The sequence below is a fragment of the Amblyraja radiata genome, chromosome 9 (genome assembly GCF_010909765.2).
Source record: "Amblyraja radiata isolate CabotCenter1 chromosome 9, sAmbRad1.1.pri, whole genome shotgun sequence".
NCBI lineage: Eukaryota > Metazoa > Chordata > Chondrichthyes > Rajiformes > Rajidae > Amblyraja > Amblyraja radiata.
In genome coordinates, this window is record NC_045964.1 from 23,114,902 (window position 1) to 23,134,785 (window position 19,884).

Consider the following 19,884-nt stretch of genomic DNA (forward strand, 5'->3'; position numbering starts at 1 on the left):
TTAGACGTGTACTTGAAGTGCATGTTGCTGAAGGGTGGGTTAAAGTGGGTAGCTCTCTTTTTGTACTGGATAAGAAAGGCCGCAAGGCCTCCTCTTGCATTGTAGGTTTTCCATGCTTCTGTAAAAAGAACCTGGGAAAGTAGGTAAAAATGCTACCAACTAAACTAATCAATACAAGGATAAATCTTCATCACAACCAAATTTGTACCAATTATATAATTAGATAGAAGAATTATAAGTACTTGAACACATAATTTGTGTGAAATATCTGGGTCAAATTATGTAATACATGATTCCTTGAATCAGATTTCAAACAAGAACACAGTACGAAAAGAAAAGAAACCGTAGAAGCTAGAAATCTAAAACAGAAAATGCTGGAAACACTCAGCAGATCAGGCAGCATCATTGGAAAGAAAAATAATTAATAATTCAGATGGAAGACTTTCATGTCAGCGTTAGTGACGAGAGTAGCACAGGGATGGCTGAGAAGTCCACGATGCAACAAGAATTCGACTTAATGGATCAGGAGCTATGGGGCAAAGGCTGGAACCGGGTAGTGAATCAGCCATAAATGGGTTGAATAGTGGAGCAGGCTTAATGAATTGATTTCCTCTTTTGGGAAATGCTGTCTGACCCTTAGAGGGATTCCAACATTTTTCTTAGTTCTTAGACCATGTTTACACTTTAAAGTTTACAGTTTAGTTTATTGTCACATGTACCGAGGTACAGTGAATAGCTTTTGTTACGTGCTAGCCAGTCAGCAGAAAGACAATACATGATTACAATTGAGTCATTTACAGTGTATAGATACACGATAAGCGAATAACGTTTAGTGAAAGGTAAAGTCCGATCAAGGATAGTCTGAGGGTCATCATAGGGCCTCAATCACCGGAAAAGAAATAATCTGCGATGTGTGAGGATCTCAGGCAGGAGAAGCTGATGAGGGAGATGGAAACATTTTTAACTGGGAAAACTACCATTGTAATAGAGATTGTGTGATGAATATAATTTTAACAAATCAATAGTTTGTTTTCATATTCATCTGAAACCCACCAAAAATAACATTAAACCTGACCCCTGGTATATAACCAGCAACAAGCATTCTGCTTTTTTAGTATTTTATGAAAATTAATTATTGTATTTGTTTCCTTTGTTAGGTATGAGGATTAATTTTGCTTTCAACATTCTAAATAAATTTGGAGAAATGTCATAAAAACCATAAGCTATGTACTGACTGTATCAGCTATTTTACATTTTGGTGCAGTTGTTTCTTTTGTTACTTTATATTCTATTTCTATTTTTTTAATTCAGTGTTTGGATGCAAGCAGACCTTGGCTCTGTTACTGGATCCTGCACAGCTTGGAGCTTCTGGATGAGCCGCTTGATGAAAGCACAGCTTCCCAGTGAGTATGTGCTAAATGAAAATGTGAACCTTGCTGGAATACCATTGTTGTGATATAAAGTGATAGTTAGTCATGTTTTAAATTGCATCTTTTGAGGTGTACATTTTTTTTGTGAGGGTGAACCTTGCAATCCATATCTCTGTAGTTCTATTTAGAAGAACCATGAAATATTAGGTTTGAAAAGCATAGTAGATGTTGATAGTTGTGAGGTACTGACTTTGAGAAAATGATGAGGTTTACAGTGTTAGCTAATATTATGACATTAATATCAATGAAATTTAAAATGCCTAAATATTGATTTTGCAATTAAAAACAAATAATAATTCCCGGGCAAGAAGATTGTCGGAATTCCACATTATGCGTTGTTTTTCTCTTGGTAGAAGTTTGCATTTGCTGCTGGAACTGTATCTGATAGGTTAATTAAAGATTGAATTCTCAAATGTCTTGGGACTGGACTAATGTTTAATTGAAGTTGCATAGAAATGCCCAGAATAGAGACATATACCCATCCTGTACACACAAGTTGCATGCTTGAATATCCTGAAACACATAGGCCAGATTTAATATTTTCAAAAATTAGAAATATTATAGTTTTATTAACTGCACTCAGAAGTGTACCTTGATTTCTGTTTCAATTTTACAGGTGGCCTCATTCCTGCTAGATTGCTTTTATTGACTCTTCCATACCAATTAATAATCACAATTATTTTTCTTTCTGATAGGAATTACTGACTAATGTCACCTTTTATGTTCTATGATTTGAAATTCAAAGCAGATAATAATATATTCACTGTTTTTTAATTATGATTTGATTATTTATAACTAATTTAATTTATCCCACAGTATAGTGCACTAGTACGACGTACAGGCCTCTTAAAAGTGCATACTGGCACTTTTCATCGACAAAGAAACACTGGTGATAATAAATTGTCTCCCCAATGTTGTTGTACGAAGTAAACATCCTTTCATTCATGGGCACACGTTACCTTGGTTTTGCTGACACCCATTTCTTTAGGTTGTTCTCTGGCATGTTTTTCCTTCTCAGAAAAACATCTACAATTTTAGTTGGGAGCTCCTGTTTGCACCTGAAAATTTGAGTTTTATTTTGCAATGCACAAACTCCTGTGTTTTTGCAGGCAAAATCGAGACCATTCTCCTTCCACATTCCCCTATGTGCTTAATGCATGATTATTTATGAAGAATCTAATATTTTCTGGGTTTGTTCATGATCAGGAATTTTGTGTTATTTGAAAGCTGTTTTGAAATTCAGAAGAAAGATATGGAATTGCTTTTTGCCTATATTAGCAATACTTAATTAATTTATGTTCAACGTAATTCATGTTTCTAATCTTAAAACTTCATTTTATTCTTTTTATTTGGAGAACCAAATTACCATTGTGTAAAGTGGCAATCTCATTCCAGCTTTGTTGGTACAATTTATGCTGAATCCACTCCAGCTATGATTTCATATAGGAATTGGAATGGGAGAAACTATTAACAGTAGGATGAGTAGTTCTCTTCCACATTTTAAACACCCATAGGAACTGGAGTGTTGTTTTAGAAGTATTCCCTGAACTTTTCTGTATAATAATTCCACCTACCCACATTAATTTTATATTCATTGACGTGAAGATTTATTGATGGTGGATGTACGTTACTTGGGCTGGCATCTACTGTGTTTTGGGGGAGAATTGCTGTTATTTGCTAAAAGGGCGATTTCTAATTTTCTCTTCATAATTGCCTGGATCAAATTTTTAGGTGATATCTTAGACTCCCACAGCAGCAAAAAAGAGTTTCTAGCTGTTGTCCTTTGCAAAAAGCCTCGACATTTGTAATTAACCTAACCCTTGGAACCAACTAACAAGGCAAATATGCACTGCTGTCCTTTCATTGTAACTGTGTCCTTTCTCAGGTGTGCACACAAAGTCGAGACCGATACACCATGGCTTTGTATCGCTGCAGCAAAATACACACTCGTTTGGATTCCATCCCTGCATAATTAGGCAACGCTACCTTTGTGGTCTGTTCATGGCATGGCATCCCTGAAACTTATACATTTTTTAATCATTCAAAGAAAATTTTAAAAAACCTTTGGCCCAAAATCAATGCCACCCCTGGTCATCTTGGAAATTTAAGTTTTTAACCTCTCACTCAATCTATCAATATCTTTTGTTTTGCTTTCAGGCACAGTACTTGAGCCACAATCTTTGACATATGGCTTTGTTTTGTCAGTTCTTAACATAATAAATTGTTAAGAACAGAAATGTATGGTGTATTGTGAGTTAAATTTGAGGACACATCCATATTGTATTTTGTAAAGAGTGATTACATTGCAGAAAAATTAGTTGAAAATTAGAATCTTAATATTTAAAGAAATACTGTTTATGTGTGTTTGGCCCCATTAATTTTGGTTGCATCCTGATGTGAATGGAGTATAATGTGGGGAGACTTGATGTATGCATTATGTTTTTGCATTTAGTGAATTTTATGACCTGACTTGCATATTGCACTCTTAAAGTTCCTGATTAAGGTTCCAGTTTGGGAAGAAGAAATGCCAATGCACAAGCATACATTTATATGTGTGTACATGTAATGTGCTTGTAATAGTCATTCATGTTGATCATTTGCCAATGGACACTGATTAATACATTAAAAATTATATATAGTGCAGCAAATTGATAATTTGAATGCAGCATAATTAAAAGGTTGATGTGATAACTGTCTTGCATTTTCCTTCCATTCATAAATAGCATTTGTCAATTCTTGGCACGATGTCAAAGTCCAAATGGTGGATTTGGTGGTGGACCGGGCCAAGAACCACATCTTGCTCCAACGTACGCTGCTGTGAATGCGCTCTGTATAATGGGCACAGAAGAGGCTTATGGTGTTATTAATAGGTGAGAATTATTAGAACAATATTATACAGAGTATGTCAAAGCTGGAGCATTGTTTTGAAATGCTTTGAATAAAAAGTCCTTTGAATATTTTGCAAGTGTTAGTACACCAAGCAATAGTGCCAAGGGTGGAGGCATGCCAGGTATGCCTTATCTGGTAAGAGATTCATAACATATTTTTGGTCACCATAATCCTTAGCAATAATCTGCATTTTTGTCTATTTGGATGATCCAATTAACATTCAAACCTAAAATTGACACAAGATTGAATTCAAATTCACGGATTAACAATAATGGACCTGTCCCACTTAAGCGACTCTTTAGGTGACTGCCAGGGACTAATTTTAATGGAATTCACCTACGACACCTCTCGACAACCTATGACAGCACCTGCTACAACCTACGGCAGCAAAAATTGTCGCCACTGTTGCCGAAAAATTTTCAACGTGTTGAAAATTTTGTGGCAGTCGCCTGTAGTCGCCCAAAAAATCGTCTGGGACAGGCCCATAAGAAGCTGATTTATCACTCCTTTGATCTGTAGCAGTTGGTTGGAGATGATCAAGTTGACGTGCAAAAATGGTTAAACAAAACACATGGTAAATTAGGAAACACAAATGCGTGATTTTCAGAGGAATCCACTTTGTCTTTTGCCGAAGTCCTATTTTTGTCAAGAAAATAAACAAATCTAAATTCATAACGCTGTGTATTTATCATTCCAAGATAAAGCTTGTCAAGAGTGGGAAAGCAGTGTGCTATAACCAAGTTTTACATCACTTGCAACTGAGTATTGACATTGGTTTATTATTGCCACGTGTGCTGACATACAATGAAAGGCTTTGCTTTTAGAATCATAGAAAGTAGGTGCGAGAGTAGACCACCAGGTCCGTCGAGCCCGCACCGCCATTCACTCATGGCTGAACACTAAGCAGACACACTTACCCACAAACAGTAGACACAAGACACAGAACACAAGACACTACCCTCCCCTTTATACCGCTATCACCCCTCTCCACCCCAAGAACCGCGTGATCTCCCGGGGGGAGGCAAAAAACCGGATAAAAACCCAGGTCCAATTCGGGAAAAAAATCCGGGAAATTCCTCTCCGACCCCAATCCAGGCGATCGACACTTGTCCAGGAGATCACTCAGGTCTTACTATACTAACCATACCTAGGTCCATATCCCTGCCCTCTCCCCGTAGCCCCTTATCCCCTTGGCAGCTAAAAAACCATCTATTTTTGACTTAAATATATTTAACGTTTCTGCTTCCACTGCTCCCTGGGGCAGTGAATTCCACAAACTAACCACCCTCTGGGTGAAGAAGTTCTTCCTCATCTCAGTTTTAAAAGAGCCCCCCCTCACTCTGCAACTATGTCCTCTAGTTCTAGCCTCCCCGATCATTGGGAACATCCTCGGTGCATCCACCCGATCAAGGCCCCTCACGATCTTATACGTTTCAATGAGATCGCCTCTCATTCTTCTAAACTCCAAAGAGTAGAGTCCCAGCTTACTTAACCTTTCCTCATATGTCAATCCCCTCATTGCAGGAATTAATCTTGTAAACCTTCGCTGCACTGCCTCCAGGGCTAGTACATCCTTTCTTAAGTATGGACCCCAGAACTGTACACAGTATTCCAAATGTGGTCTCACTAATACCGTGTACAGCTGCAGCAAGACCTCCGTGTTTTTATACTCAATCCCCCTAGCAATAAAGGCCAAAACTCCATTGGCCTTCCTGATTGCTTGCTGCACCTGCATACTGACTTTTAGTGATTCATGTACTAATACCCCTAGATCCCTTTGCATTGCATTACAACGCAGCTCCTCCTCATTTAGAAAATAACTTGCCCTACCATTTTTTTCCCCAAAGTGAATGACTTCACATTTATTAGTATTAAATTTCATCTGCCAAGTTGTTGCCCACTCACCTAGCTTATCTATATCCTTTTGCAGACTCTTCCTATCCTCCTCATCCCCTACTTTCCCACCCATTTTCGTATCGTCCGCAAATTTTGATATATTACACTTGGTTCCCTCCTCCAAATCATTTATATAAATTGTGAACAACTGGGGTCCCAGCACCGACCCTTGCGGAACCCCGCTAGTTACCGGTTGCCATCCCGAGTATGAACCATTTATCCCCACTCTCTGCTTCCTATTTGTTAGCCAATCCTCTACCCATGCTAATATATTACCCCCAATCCCATAATTTTTTATTTTTAGCAATAGTCTCTTATGTGGCACCTTGTCAAAAGCCTTTTGGAAGTCCAAGTATACCACATCCACCGGTTCCCCTTTATCCACCCGGGTTGTTACTTCCTCAAAGAATTCGAGCAGATTCGTTAAACACGATTTCCCCTTCACAAAACCATGCTGGTTCTGTCTGATGAAGTCATGTTTATCCAAGTGCCCCGTTAGTGTTTCTTTAATAATTGTCTCTAACATTTTACCCACCACCGATGTTAGACTAACCGGTCTATAGTTACCCGCCTTCTGTTTACTTCCTTTTTTAAATATAGGTGTTACATTGGCCATTTTCCAATCCACTGGGACCGTTCCTGCCTCCAGGGAGTTTTGGAAAATTATCACCAATGCATCCACAATCCCCACTGCTATCTCCCTCAAGACCCTTGGATGTAATCCATCAGGCCCAGGGGATTTATCCTCCTTCAGTCTCATTAATTTCCCTAATACCACCTCCTTGGTGATCTTAATAGTATTTAGCTCCTCCATTCCTACCGCCTCCTGTTTATCCAGCGTTGGAATATTTTTTGTGTCTTCTATGGTGAAGACTGATACAAAATACTCGTTTAATGCCTTTGCCATTTCCATGTTCCCCACCAACAACTCTCCAGTCTCACCCTCCAATGGACCAACGTTCACCTTAGCCACCCTTTTTCTTTTTATATAGCTATAAAAACTCTTACTATTAGTTTTTATGTTGTTCGCTAAATTCCTTTCATAGTCTATTTTCCCCGTCTTAATTAATCTCTTAGTTACTTTTTGCTGACCTTTAAATGCTTCCCAATCCTCTACCCTCCCACTATCTCTGGCTACCTTATATGCCCTTGCCTTCAGCCGAATACTATCCTTTATAGTTTTACTGAGCCATGGCTGACTGTTCGTACCCTTACCCCTTTTTTTCTTCATAGGAATAAATTTTTCTTGAAGGTTATACAGTAGATCCTTAAACGTACACCACTGCTCATGTACCGTCTTATTCTTGAGTCTGCTATCCCAGTCAACTTTGATCAGCTCAGTCCTCATACCTTCATAATCCCCCTTATTTAGACTAAGCACCCTAGCCTGAGTTTCAACCTGCTCCCCTTCTATTTGAATATGGAATTCGACCATATTGTGGTCACTTGTTCCCAACGAGTCCCTAACTATGACATTTTTAATTAATCCTGCTTCATTACACAGGACCAGATCCAAGATTGCCTCCCCCCTTGTCGGTTCTGTGACATACTGTTCTAGGAACCCGTCTCTAATACATTCTATAAACTCTTCCTCTAGTCTACCCTGCCCAGTTTGGTTTGCCCAATTAATATGAAAATTGAAGTCCCCCATGATTACAGCAGTTCCCTTTTTACATGCGTCAACTATTTGCAGATTTATGTTCTGACTAACAGCGTCACAGCTATTTGGAGGTCTATAAATTACACCCACTAGTGTTTTTTTCCCCTTGTTATTCTCTATCTGTACCCAAGCTGTTCCACTATCCTGATCCTTCAACGCAATATCCTTCCTCTCCATTGCCGTTATTCCCTCCCTTATTAAAAGGGCCACCCCTCCTCCCTTTCTTTCCTGTCTATCTTTTCTAATTGTCGAGTACCCCTCTATATTTAACTCCCAGTCCTGATCCCCTTGCAGCCATGTCTCCGTAATGGCCACGATATCATAACTATATATACTTAATTGCACCGTTAATTCATTTATCTTATTTCGAATACTCCGCGCATTTAGATAAAGCACTTTCAGATGATTTTTACTACCCTTCCTTTCCGTTTTTGCCCCTTTTACATCTAGAGCTTTATCTTCACACATTCTGGATCCTCCTGTCACATTTTGATTTTCCGCTTCCCTAGCCTCCCTAGATGAGCCCACCAATCTATCCTTCCAAAGCACTGCTGCAATATCTTCCCTGACTAGCAATGCAACACCACCACCTCTTGCCCCTCCAATTCTATCACACCTGAAGCAATGAAATCCTGGAATATTTAGTTTCCAATCACAGCCCTCCTGCAACCATGTTTCACTGATCGCCACAACATCATACTTCCAGGTGTCTATCCAGACTCTAAGCTCATCCACCTTTCTTACAATGCTCCTAGCATTAAAATATGCATATTTAAGAAACCCCCCGTCTCTTCTTCTCTGTTTATTTCCTTTTTTTTCTTTCTCCTCTTGTGTCCGAGTGCTTCCCTTTTCTGCTTCCTGCCTCCCATTCGGTCTACTAGCTTTCTCTATTTGAGTCCCTCGCCCCAACCATTCTAGTTTAAAGTCTCCCCAGTGACCTTTGCAAATTTCCCCGCCAGGATGTTGGTGCTATCCAGTCATACGGAATAACAGTACAATCAAACCATACACAAATAGAACAGATAATGCAAAGGAAAAAGTACTAGAGTACAGAATGTAGTATTACAGCTTTTCAGTGTTACCAAGGCAAAGGAAAAAGTGCAAGGTCTGCAATGAGATAGGATGGAAGATCTGGACTCTACCCCTGCTTATGGGAGCCCCATTCAATAGTCTGAAAAACAGCAGGAAAGATACTGTTCCTGAACCTAGTAGATTGTGCTTTCAAGCTTTTGTATCTTCTGCCTGCTGGGAGGAGGGAATGACTGGGGTATAAAAAGGTCCTTGATTACGTTGTCTACTTTCCGAAGGCGGTGTGCAGGAGTCGGTCCCTCAAGCCTGCCAGTCATTTCATAAAACCACACTGATCTGATTGTAATCACTGCTTTACATTCCTATCGGTTCATGGTATCCTTTCATCTCCTTGATTTTCAGGAGTTTTGCTGTATTTCCTTTGTATTAAAATGTTCGCTGTACCTGTTTCCAACACCCTTTAAAGAAGAACTTTCCAAAACATTGCCACTTGTTGTAATTGTTGCTCTTGAAAACGTTAAAAACTCACCACTATACATACACACACATACACACACACACACACACACACACACACACACACACCCACACACACACACTGAGTTTGATTTTATAAAGCTGACAACCTACAGAGATGACTAATGCATTGCAGAATTTCATGGGACAATGTGTCTTTTGTTTAAACTTTTTGAATTGCAAATGTGTCTTTACAGTAAAAGGCAACACTGGTAACAATAAAACAAAAGCAAATAAAGCCTTAAATGAATCATCTATAAAGGCTAAACTGCAACTTGCCTAAAAATATTAGACTCAGAAATACCGCAAAACTGATAATTCACTATCTGACTAAAAGTCTCAATGGTTTGCTCTCTGGCTCGACAGGTAATGTTTGCCATGCTCCCTATAAATCCAGCGCCCCAGTTCATGCACTCCCTTATTCATGCACCCATTGGAGTCCCAGTTGCTACATTTCTCCACTCAGAGGTTCACTGGAAATTTTATTATCATACCATGTCAACTCTTTGAATTCAAAACATAGTTAAAGGTAGTTGTGTATTACGAGAATTAAACCAAATAGTTCAAAGCCTGGCTTCATCATATAGCTGCCAAATTATCAGTTCTACTGTTCTGTGATACAAACACATTGTCTACCACTATATGTGTTCAAGAAGGAACTGCAGATGCTGGAAGATCGAAGGTACACAAAAATGCTGGAGAAACTCAGCGGGTGCAGCAGCATCTATCTGAAGAAGGGTTTCGGCCCGAAACGTTGCCTATTTCCTTCGCTCCATAGATGCTGCTGCACCCGCTGAGTTTCTCCAGCATTTTTGTGTACCGTCTACCACTATATGTTTTGTTTTCAAATCTAGAAAAAGGAAAAATAAACTTGGTTGGGTGAATTGGTAAAACCATTTCACGTACTTGATGCATTCTTTATTTAATTTGATGTTACATTACAAATTCCATTCACAATAATAAATACAACACCATCCATGGTTGCTGAATGAATTTTGAGATTATAATGCAGCACATTAATTTGCTGTGGAAGGCAAGTTCAGAAACATTTCTGCTTTGTTTAATTTATCTTGTTGAATGTTTCTGAATGTCAGACACTGAACCATTCAATTTGTTGGGCTTTTATTTCTCAGCAACTCTTGTGGGTCACGCTTGTTCTGGCCCTGTTCCATAATGCTATTTAAAGTCTTGAAAAACACTACTGTAAATATCTCACTTATGAAGTTAGTCGCCTTTGTGGAAGTTGTTCTTAATACAACCACCAAAGATTAGTGCAGACTTGGTGTGGAGCTGGTGTATTACCCTTCCTGTTTACACTTTGTGAGCTCTCTATAAGAAATCAATAATATTTTAGTGGTAGAATCTTTAGCTGCTATCATTTGTAGTTTGAATGATGACCATTCCTGCCACGGTGATCATGGTTAACAAATAAAAATGTGTTAAACTCCATAAATTATTTTATGCCATAGTTTTGATGGATGAACGTTTGTACTGAACTCTAAACCTTTGTTTTGCATGGAATCAAAATCACACCCCAACTTTCCTACTATCTTTTTTCCTTCACTGCCCCCTGCTGCCACCACTTTGCGCTGCCAAGCAACACCTCTTTCAGCTTATGCATTTTGTGCAGTATTAAAGGAATTATAGCATTACAGGAATTAAGTATTTTTAATGTAATATTGTTGTACCCAACATGACATCTTATTGCTATCCTTTGCCATGCTTTGCAAAAGAAATGGATTAATTCCTTTTTTTTTTAAAGTTTAAGTATATCCTCCTTCAACTACTACCTCTTGTTGAATACAAATTCCAGACCTGCTCTGGTGTAAGCAATGCAATAATCTATAAATGACAGAATATTTGCAGTGAGGTTTAAATAAATCAATGTTTTTAATCACCTAATTTTTGGAAGAAAAATAATACTACTTCAAATGTAAACTTAGATCATGACCAAAATTCTGAAAGATCTATTTGAGAATTTGATGAATAACTTGAATTTCAAGTATCATGTATTTAATGATTTCCTGACGTCTCTTTTTTTTAAGAGAAAAGTTACTTGAATTTCTGTACTCTGTGAGGCAACCGAATGGGTCCTTTACTATGCATATGAGTGGGGAAGTTGATGTCAGGTAAGTTTGGGTATTGAATTGCTACTTGAATAAATGCTTAAACATTGCTTAAAAAAAAAAATCTAGTTTCTAGAAAGTTGGCCATAGCATTAAGTGAATTCTGATGCTTTCACCTGGAAGGAATTACTTTTTAATTTTTAAATCAATTCAGCATTGTTTTTTCATTTTCATTGTATTTGGAACATAATCTAATAATATTTTTAAAAAAAATATGTTTGGTTACTTTATGCCAGTGTTAATAAACGCCACTACGATCTGAAGAAGGGTCTCGACCTGAAACGTCGGCAATTCCTTCTCCCCATAGATGCTGCCGCACCACTGAGTTTCTCCAGCATTTTTTGTCTACTATTTTGTTTCTTGTCAGAGAAAATGTTCAGTTTTCTTGTCAGAGAAAATTTTCAGTTAAAATACAGACAAGTAAGAAGTTGAGAGAACAGGAATTTATATTTGCATCATATAATAAAAAGTCCCAAAGTGCTTAAAAGGAGTGTTGACCAACAAAATCGAACAGTGAGCTACATAACGAAATATTAAGCACGATAATCAAAATTTTGATCAAGAATTGGATTTGGTTTGGAAAGTGATACCCAACAGATATTGCCTTCGAATCTTAACTTGTAGGTGCCAATGGTGACGAGAATAAATTTGCAGGTAATAACAGAGGAGATACTTTGTAAGGCTGCAGAACGAGGAGAGATTACAGAGAATGCCATGGAAAGCTTTGTAAATAAGGATGATAACCTCAAGATGTTGCTTAACCACGAGTAATGGACCGATATGAATTAGGAAAGCTATAAAGTTTGAATGAGGTTAAATTTTATGGATAGGCAGGAAATGCTGGAATAACTCAGCGGGCCAGGCAGCATCTTTGGAGAAAGGGAATAGATGACGTTTTGGGTCGGAACCCTATTTGGCTGGGGATGATGTGCTATCAACAGGAATACAAGGATGCAAACAGCGGAACTAGTGGGACAACTAGGGTGGGGGAGCGTGGAGAGAGAGAGGGCGGGAAGAGAAATGCAGGAGTTAATTGAAATTTGAGAAATCAGTATAAATAGCACTGGGTTGTAAGCTGCTCAAGCGAAATATAAGGTGCTATAGAAGTTTGCCGAGCTGAACGAGTAAAATAACTCAAAACACAAGTTTCAAAGTAAAAAGATCTTTACTTGAAATGGCACCCGGGCGAATAATACAGACGGTCGCGTGCACCTAGGTCCACACAAAAAGTCTGGCGCTATTCTCTCTGAACAATACATGAAAATACACCCATATTTATATAGCAAAAACAGGTTGAAGAACAATGGAGCTCAGTTAGAATGATACATGAAATACAGTTTCTCAACATGTTAGTAAACCATGGGAATGTAAGGGAGGTTGGGGAGTCTGGGGGAGTTACAAGACTTCTATTGTTCTGTAGCCATCATACTGCAGGACACCAGCTTTGACAACTGCCCTTATCTTAGCTCCCGCAGACAGAACAAGGTTGCTTCATACGTGCCCTAGCGAAAATATTACTGCAGCGCTCAACATTTTATATTAGCATCCATACAAAATGGAGGCGTCAGTTAAATGGCTAAAATTGTTAGGATCTATATAAAATGGTGGTTACAGCTTGAATAGCTAGAATTAGTTATATAAAATGGTGCCTATCGCGTTAACTCTTACAGTGCAGTTCCTCCAATTTGCGTGTGGTTTCCATTCTCACAGTGGAGGAGACCTGGACCAGGAAGGTCAGTATCGAAAGGGGAGTTAAAATATTTGGCAACTGGGAGATCACTTAGGCCGAGACGGACTGAGCGTAAGTGTTCAGCGAAACAATTGCCAAGTCTACGCTTGGTTTCGCCTATATATAGGAGCCCACACTGGGAGTACCAGATACGGTAGATGAGGTTGGAGGAGGTGCAAAGTTTGAGGGAGTTGATGAAATCTAGAGATAACGAAGCATAATTGAAGGTTTCAGAAGCAGGTAAGATAAGACTAAGCAATATTACTAAGGTAGATAACAGCACTGTTTAGTGATTGTGCAGATATAGATCCAGAAGATCCAATCTGGGTCAAATACAACAGAAATTGTTTATTTCCTCCCCCAACTCACTTCTCTATTATAAAGTAAAAAATGACGATCAAATCATTTGAAGCAAATCAATGTTAGAAATTTGCATTTAATTCTAGGATTAATAATTTAATGTCAACTTCTGTTGTAATAGCTAAGTTTCATTTATAATTCATGTAGTATGTATTTCTTTGAATCCTTCAATTTTTATTTGTTGACACTTTTGAGCTTTTGCCCCTTTTCTCCTGAAAGCATTTTAGAGACGTGAAGCTGATTTTGTTTGAGTAGCAAGTCACCTTCCTGTCCCATTTAATGTTTAATTTCCTTTCATTTTCTGCTTCATAATTCATCAGCAGGCTGCTACAGATATCTCTCCGCATTGCAAGGCATCAGTCCCGTAAATAGGCTGTTGTTCCCTCTGGGCATCACACTCACTAATGTCACACAACTGTTATTCATAATTTACATTTAAATGGGAATAAGTAACTTAATAGCAGCATTAGCTGATGAAATGTAACTGTGGTGTAAGAATGCAGTTACAGCCAGTGATGAGAGAGAATGCAACATAAGAAATTAAAAAAAACTGCAAACTAGGTAGTTAAATGGCAAATTGGGCTTGCCATAGATAAATGTGAGGTGATTTAGTTTAGATATTACCCATCCCCCTGAGAAATTAAGACATTCCAGGATGATGGATGGACAAGATGGAGTGGAAACAGTTTTGCAGATCACTAAATACATTTAACTATTATTGAGCCGCAGGCTTATAGCACAGGAAAAGGCCCATCGGCCCAACTTGCTCACGCCAACCAAGATGCCGCATCTACACGTCCCACCTCATTGTGTTTGCACCACATCCCGCTAAACATATTCTATCCATGTACCTGCCCAAATGTATTCTATCCATAGTACCTGCCTCAACTAACTTCTTTGTCAGCTGGTATGATATAACCACCACTCTCCATGTGAAAAAGTTGCCCCGCAGCTTTAGATTTAATTTAATCTTTCCCTCTCACCTTAAACTTTGGTTTTTGATTCTCCTACGCTGGACTGAGTTGACTTATTTCCGTGCTGTATTCCCCCATGCAATTCTATTTAACATTCTGACTGAAAAGTAATAGATCAAGCATCTTTGGAAAAAGCCCAGAGATAGAGGTAGATTTAGAAGTCTTTAAATTGATTAAATAGAGTGTATTTTATAATTGGAAACTGAAATTAAGCAGCCAGAGAGCATCATAAAGCTGCTCATTTTTTATTTGTTTGTGAATTCATGATGTTATTGCTGAGGGCACAAGAATGAAGGATTTAAAAAAATATGTCAAGAATGCAAAAAATCATCCAAAATAGGAATTTCATCATTATCAATATATTGTGATTATTTTAAAAGTATGATTTTTTTTTTAAACTGTCAATTTTTGATATATGATCATCTGGGTTGGAAGGCCTATTGACTCGATTATAAAATTTCAAAGGAATTGCTGATGTTCAAGATACTTATTTTAATAGTCTTTCTTCTAATTAAAATTACAGCTTCTAACGAGCAGAAATCCTGCATTGAAAGAATAATTTTTTTCGATAACATGTTATTGATGGCAGTGATTTGATAGCAGTACAAATGTATTACATCTGCCTGTTCCCTGCAGATTTTGTGAATTTATGATTAAATAATGCACAAAGCAAAATTGCTGTTCTCCAATTTTTCAGGAGTGCCTACTGTGCGGCATCTGTTGCATCGTTAACAAACATCATCACACCTACACTGTTTGAGGGAACACCTGAGTGGGTGATAAGGCAAGTACATTTCAGAGGATAAAAAATTATAGTGAATCAAATTTGACTTTAGTTTCCAGTGTTGTGTTATTGATATAATGAATATATCAAGAATAATGAAAAGACTACATGCAAGTGGTTGAGATGTTTTGACCATCTTCTTTATTCCATTGTTTGTTAGTCATCATCTTGGTTGGAAAGAGGGACATTCTGCAGAAATGCATCCCATGACTTGCGGAGCTCACCAGCCGTCTATTTTGCATATTGTTCTTTCATTAATTTCCCAAAGCAGCTGTCAAAGGTGTGGGAATCAAATTGATGCAGTTGAAAATATAATTGGAAATTGGGTCCTTCCCATTAATCAAAAATGTTACCTTTGTCATTGAATATATTTGAACACCAGTAAATTAGAGAAATTCCCATAAATTGGTACATGGTCTCTTTCATTTTCCTTCTATAGCCTTGAGCACATGAGACATAGTCAGCTGATGCCTCCACGATTCCGCAGAAAATACAGGCGTCACTAGTGGAAAAGCAAAACTTCCTGATAGGTCTTTAAAACAATTGTAACGTGGGCTCTAAAAGACACAAGTATATTAAGGTCTGGCTGTCAATTCTGTTCATCTATGTGCGATAGCTAAACTAAAATGATGTAAAATATTGAGGGGGAAATGGAAAGAAAGAGTGAATTCATATACATTTTGTTCCCGTGGGTCAATTTCTGTTTTTGTGCTTAAGACTGATCATTTCACGGCAAAACCAAAGGTTTGGGAACAAGTTAATAGCAAATAAAAATGTTATGCCAACCCAGAACACTGGGCAGTACATTGCAAAATGTCCATTATTATATTGTTGAAGTAATGGTATACTGTTTTAAATTACTTTTACCTTCATCTTTTGATATGGTTCCTTTGTAGCTGTCAGAACTGGGAGGGTGGGATCGGTGGTGTACCTGGAATGGAAGCTCACGGTGGGTACACATTCTGTGGTATGGCTGCCATGGTCATCCTTAAAAAGGAGTGGATGTTGGATCTCAGAGCATTATTGGTAAGTCAAATCTATCTTGTGCAAAATAATTATGCACTCCTGGCTGCAAATTCCTAATAGACTACTGTGATAATTTAAAATCTAAACACTACTCATCATTGGCGACCAAAATATTCAACTTCGCAATAATTTTTCTGCACTTGCTTGTATTTGATGACACTTATATTTATTCTAAAGTTCTTAAATATAGCACTTGTGATTTTGTTTATCTGCATGAAAAGTGCAGTGTTTGGTTCTGGTTTCTGGTAACTCATTCTTCTAATCACAGTTTTATTTTTTCTACTACTATCCTCATTGGGGTGTACGTAAGTTGCCTGTAAACAACTTCACCTGCTTGCACAGGATCTTAACAGTTCTCTTTAGATCTTGAGGAAAATCTTCACTTTGCTTGCATAACTCAGATCCTTTTAGTAATTGCAAAGATTTCAAAAATGAGATTTAACTTATCACTTTACTCGCAATAGGAGCAAAAGCCTGTTTGAACCTCAGTGTCAACTGATTTGTCTTAATGTCACAGTCTGCTTAATGACAAATTCTTCAGTCCAGTTTAGACCTGAGCCGCTTCAATCTGATCCTTGTCCATGATTGGATCTGGATTTCTGAAAGTTTGGAAATATGACATGGTGCAGGTGAGATGGACACAGAAGTCGGAAGGAGAGTCTCGACCTGAAACATCACATATCCATTTTCTCCAGAGATGCTGCCTGACCCGCTGAGTTACTCCAGCATTTTGTCTCCACCTTTGGCATAAACCAGCATCTGCAGTTCCTTTCCTTTTTTTCACATTTGGTGCAGGTGAGCCATTGCTGGGTGAGCCACATGCTCCACGGTGGACAGACTGGCCGGATCCTACAAACTCCCTCCCCATTTACTGTTAGGAGTGCTGGAGGCTGTGGTCTTCTCTTTGTTTGTCAGAATAGATCTGCCTATCTTAGACATTTCTCTTTAAAGTTTGTAAAGTTATGATGTTGTGAACTGAAATAAAAATGATAAATTAATATGTAGAGAGAGGGTTAAGGTTGAGGTCAGGGTTAGGGTTAGGCATTTTCCTCTCAGTGGAAGATGCCTTACAGCAGGGGTCAGCAACCTACGGCTCACGGGCCGTAACCCGAAATCACCTGGCATGCAGCGTATTTTTTTTTTAGTCCAATGTGGTACTGCCGTTGCGGGAAGACATTGTGTTGAGGGTGGGGTAGTCGCAGCTGTGACGTGTTTCCCGCAGGTCTGTGGGCTGGAGAGTGCCTCCGGCAGGTTGTCCAAGGCTCTTGTCCCCGTCAGACAGCTCAACCTCCGCCTTGCCATTGCGACTGGCATCGCCGGGGTGGGGGGGGGGTCCAGGGGGCGGGCAAGGAGGGAAGGTAGGGGATGGGGAGGGGAGGCAGGGGCGGTTGGGCCCCTGCGTTGTAGCCCAGCTGCCAGCCCAGCGAGCGATGCAAACTGGTCGCTCATGTCTACCGAGCTGTCGCTGGGCGGCTCGATGGTGAGCAGCGGCAGGTGGGCGGAGTGACGCATGTAGTCCCGGCACACCGAGCAGGCAGCCGCCCTCCTGGCCCCAGCCTCCCCTGCCTCGCCCTCCCTCAGTGGGGGCACCCAAGGCTTGGTGGAGGCAGGGGGAGGCTGGCGTTGACTAAGCTCCCTCTCCCTCCTCTAAGTACAGCGCCTTCAAAACAAAACTAGGACTGTATTATTACCTCCATTTATTAATGATGGCGATAGATGTGACCCGCCATTCGCTCACAGACATGGGTCCTGGCCCTGATGCAAACAAGGCTGCCGATCCCTGCCTTTCAGGTCTGTCCCCCAGCCTGGCACTGCCCCAGTCACACTATGGCCGTGACTCCCACTCTGCACACTGGCAATCAGTGGGGTTCAGTAAACTGTGGAACGCACAGGATCTGCCCTCACCCATTAATTAGGTGGGTTCAGGAGCCAGTGAAACCCAGGAGCTCTTTGGCAGTCCCGTATTCAATGTTCCCATTCGAGTCTCGGCGTTACCACAGATTACCCGAACGGAATCCAGCTCCCCATAGAGTAATATACAGCTATATATTATTGAGCACAAGAGGGCGCTACTACTTTTTCTAATTAGCTTAATTAATTAGTGTGCAACTTTTTGCACTGACCAGTTAAGGGCCTGTCTCACTTGGGCGTCATTTGCGCGTCATTTACGCGGCATAATTTACGCGTCACGACGCATGACATGCATTACGCGTGCATGGCGTGCATTATGCGTGCATGGGGACGTAGGCAGTAACGCGCGGTCGCGTGCGGCGCCCCAGGTTTTTGGGATTCACAAAATCTTTGTGCGCCACCTGCGTGACGCGCAAATGATGCCCAAGTGGGACAGGCCCTTTATGAATTACTTATCAATGATGTCATATCTAAATCTGTGCAAAGTTTCAAGTAGATACCTGATATGGGTCACAAAAGTTAAAATCTAGTCCCGTTTGGCACCTCGGCCCACGGCCTAATGGTTGTTTTTTGGATAGGAGGATTGTGACTAATAGTGTGCTCCAGGAGTTGGTGCTGGGTCCATTGCTGTTTGTCATCTATATCAACGATCTGGATGAGAATGTACAAGGCACCATTAGTAAGTTTGGAGATGATACTAAAATAGATGAAATCATAGCCAGTAAAGATGGTTATCGAGAATTACATCAGGATCTTGATCAGCTACGCAAGTGGACCGAGGAATGGCAAATAGAGTTTATTCAGATGTGTGATTGTTACATTTACGGAAGATAAATCCGGCCTAGATCTTTGCAGTTAATTGTAGGGCCCTGTGGAGTGTTGTAAAGCAGAGGACTCTAGAAGTGCAGGTGCATAGTTTCCTGAAAGTCGTGTCACAAGTATGTGGGTAGTGCAGAATGTTTTTGGCACATTGGCTTCATCAGTCAAAAGCTGGGACATTATGTTACAGTTGCAGAGGACATTGCTGAAGCCGAACTTGGGGTATTGTGTTCATTTTTGGTCACCTTGCTGTAGGAGCGATGGTGGAAAGAATGCAGAGATTTACGAGGTTGTTGCCAGGACTACAGAGCCTGAGCTATAGGGAGAGGTTAGGCAGACTAGGATTTTTTTTTTCTTGGAGTGGAGGAAGCTGAGGATGATCTTATTGAGATATATAAAATCATGATTGGAATAGATATGGTGAATGCATAGTCTTTTTCCAGGGACGGGAACCATGAACTGAAGGGCATAGCAATTAAAGAACAAATTATGAGGGAAAAGATTTAAGATAATTTTTAAAGATTTAATTATTGAAATAGAGCTACCTTTTCACTCAGAGGGAAGGACCTGCCTGGGCAAGTGGTTAAGGCAAGTGCAATAACAACATTTAAAAGATTTTGGATAAGTACATGGATAGGAAAGGTACATGGGTCAGGCGTTAATTGGACTAACTTTGATGGGGTATCCTGGCTAGCATGGATACATTGGGCCAAAGAGCCTTTGATGCCCTTTAGA

At 39.6% G+C, this 19,884-nt stretch overlaps 1 protein-coding gene across 1 annotated transcript in view; it reads left to right on the forward strand.

The window, feature by feature from the left end:
• Positions 1–433: 433 nt before the first annotated feature.
• The window catches only part of LOC116977305 (protein farnesyltransferase subunit beta-like), a 43,184-nt gene continuing 23,733 nt past the window's right edge, over positions 434–19,884 (forward strand). Inside the window, exons 1-6 of the mRNA XM_033027801.1 lie at positions 434–553; positions 1,312–1,403; positions 4,154–4,300; positions 11,466–11,549; positions 15,307–15,393; positions 16,290–16,419. Of these exons, the coding sequence (XP_032883692.1) occupies positions 434–553; positions 1,312–1,403; positions 4,154–4,300; positions 11,466–11,549; positions 15,307–15,393; positions 16,290–16,419 (660 nt within the window). The remainder of the gene's footprint in view (positions 554–1,311; positions 1,404–4,153; positions 4,301–11,465; positions 11,550–15,306; positions 15,394–16,289; positions 16,420–19,884) is intronic.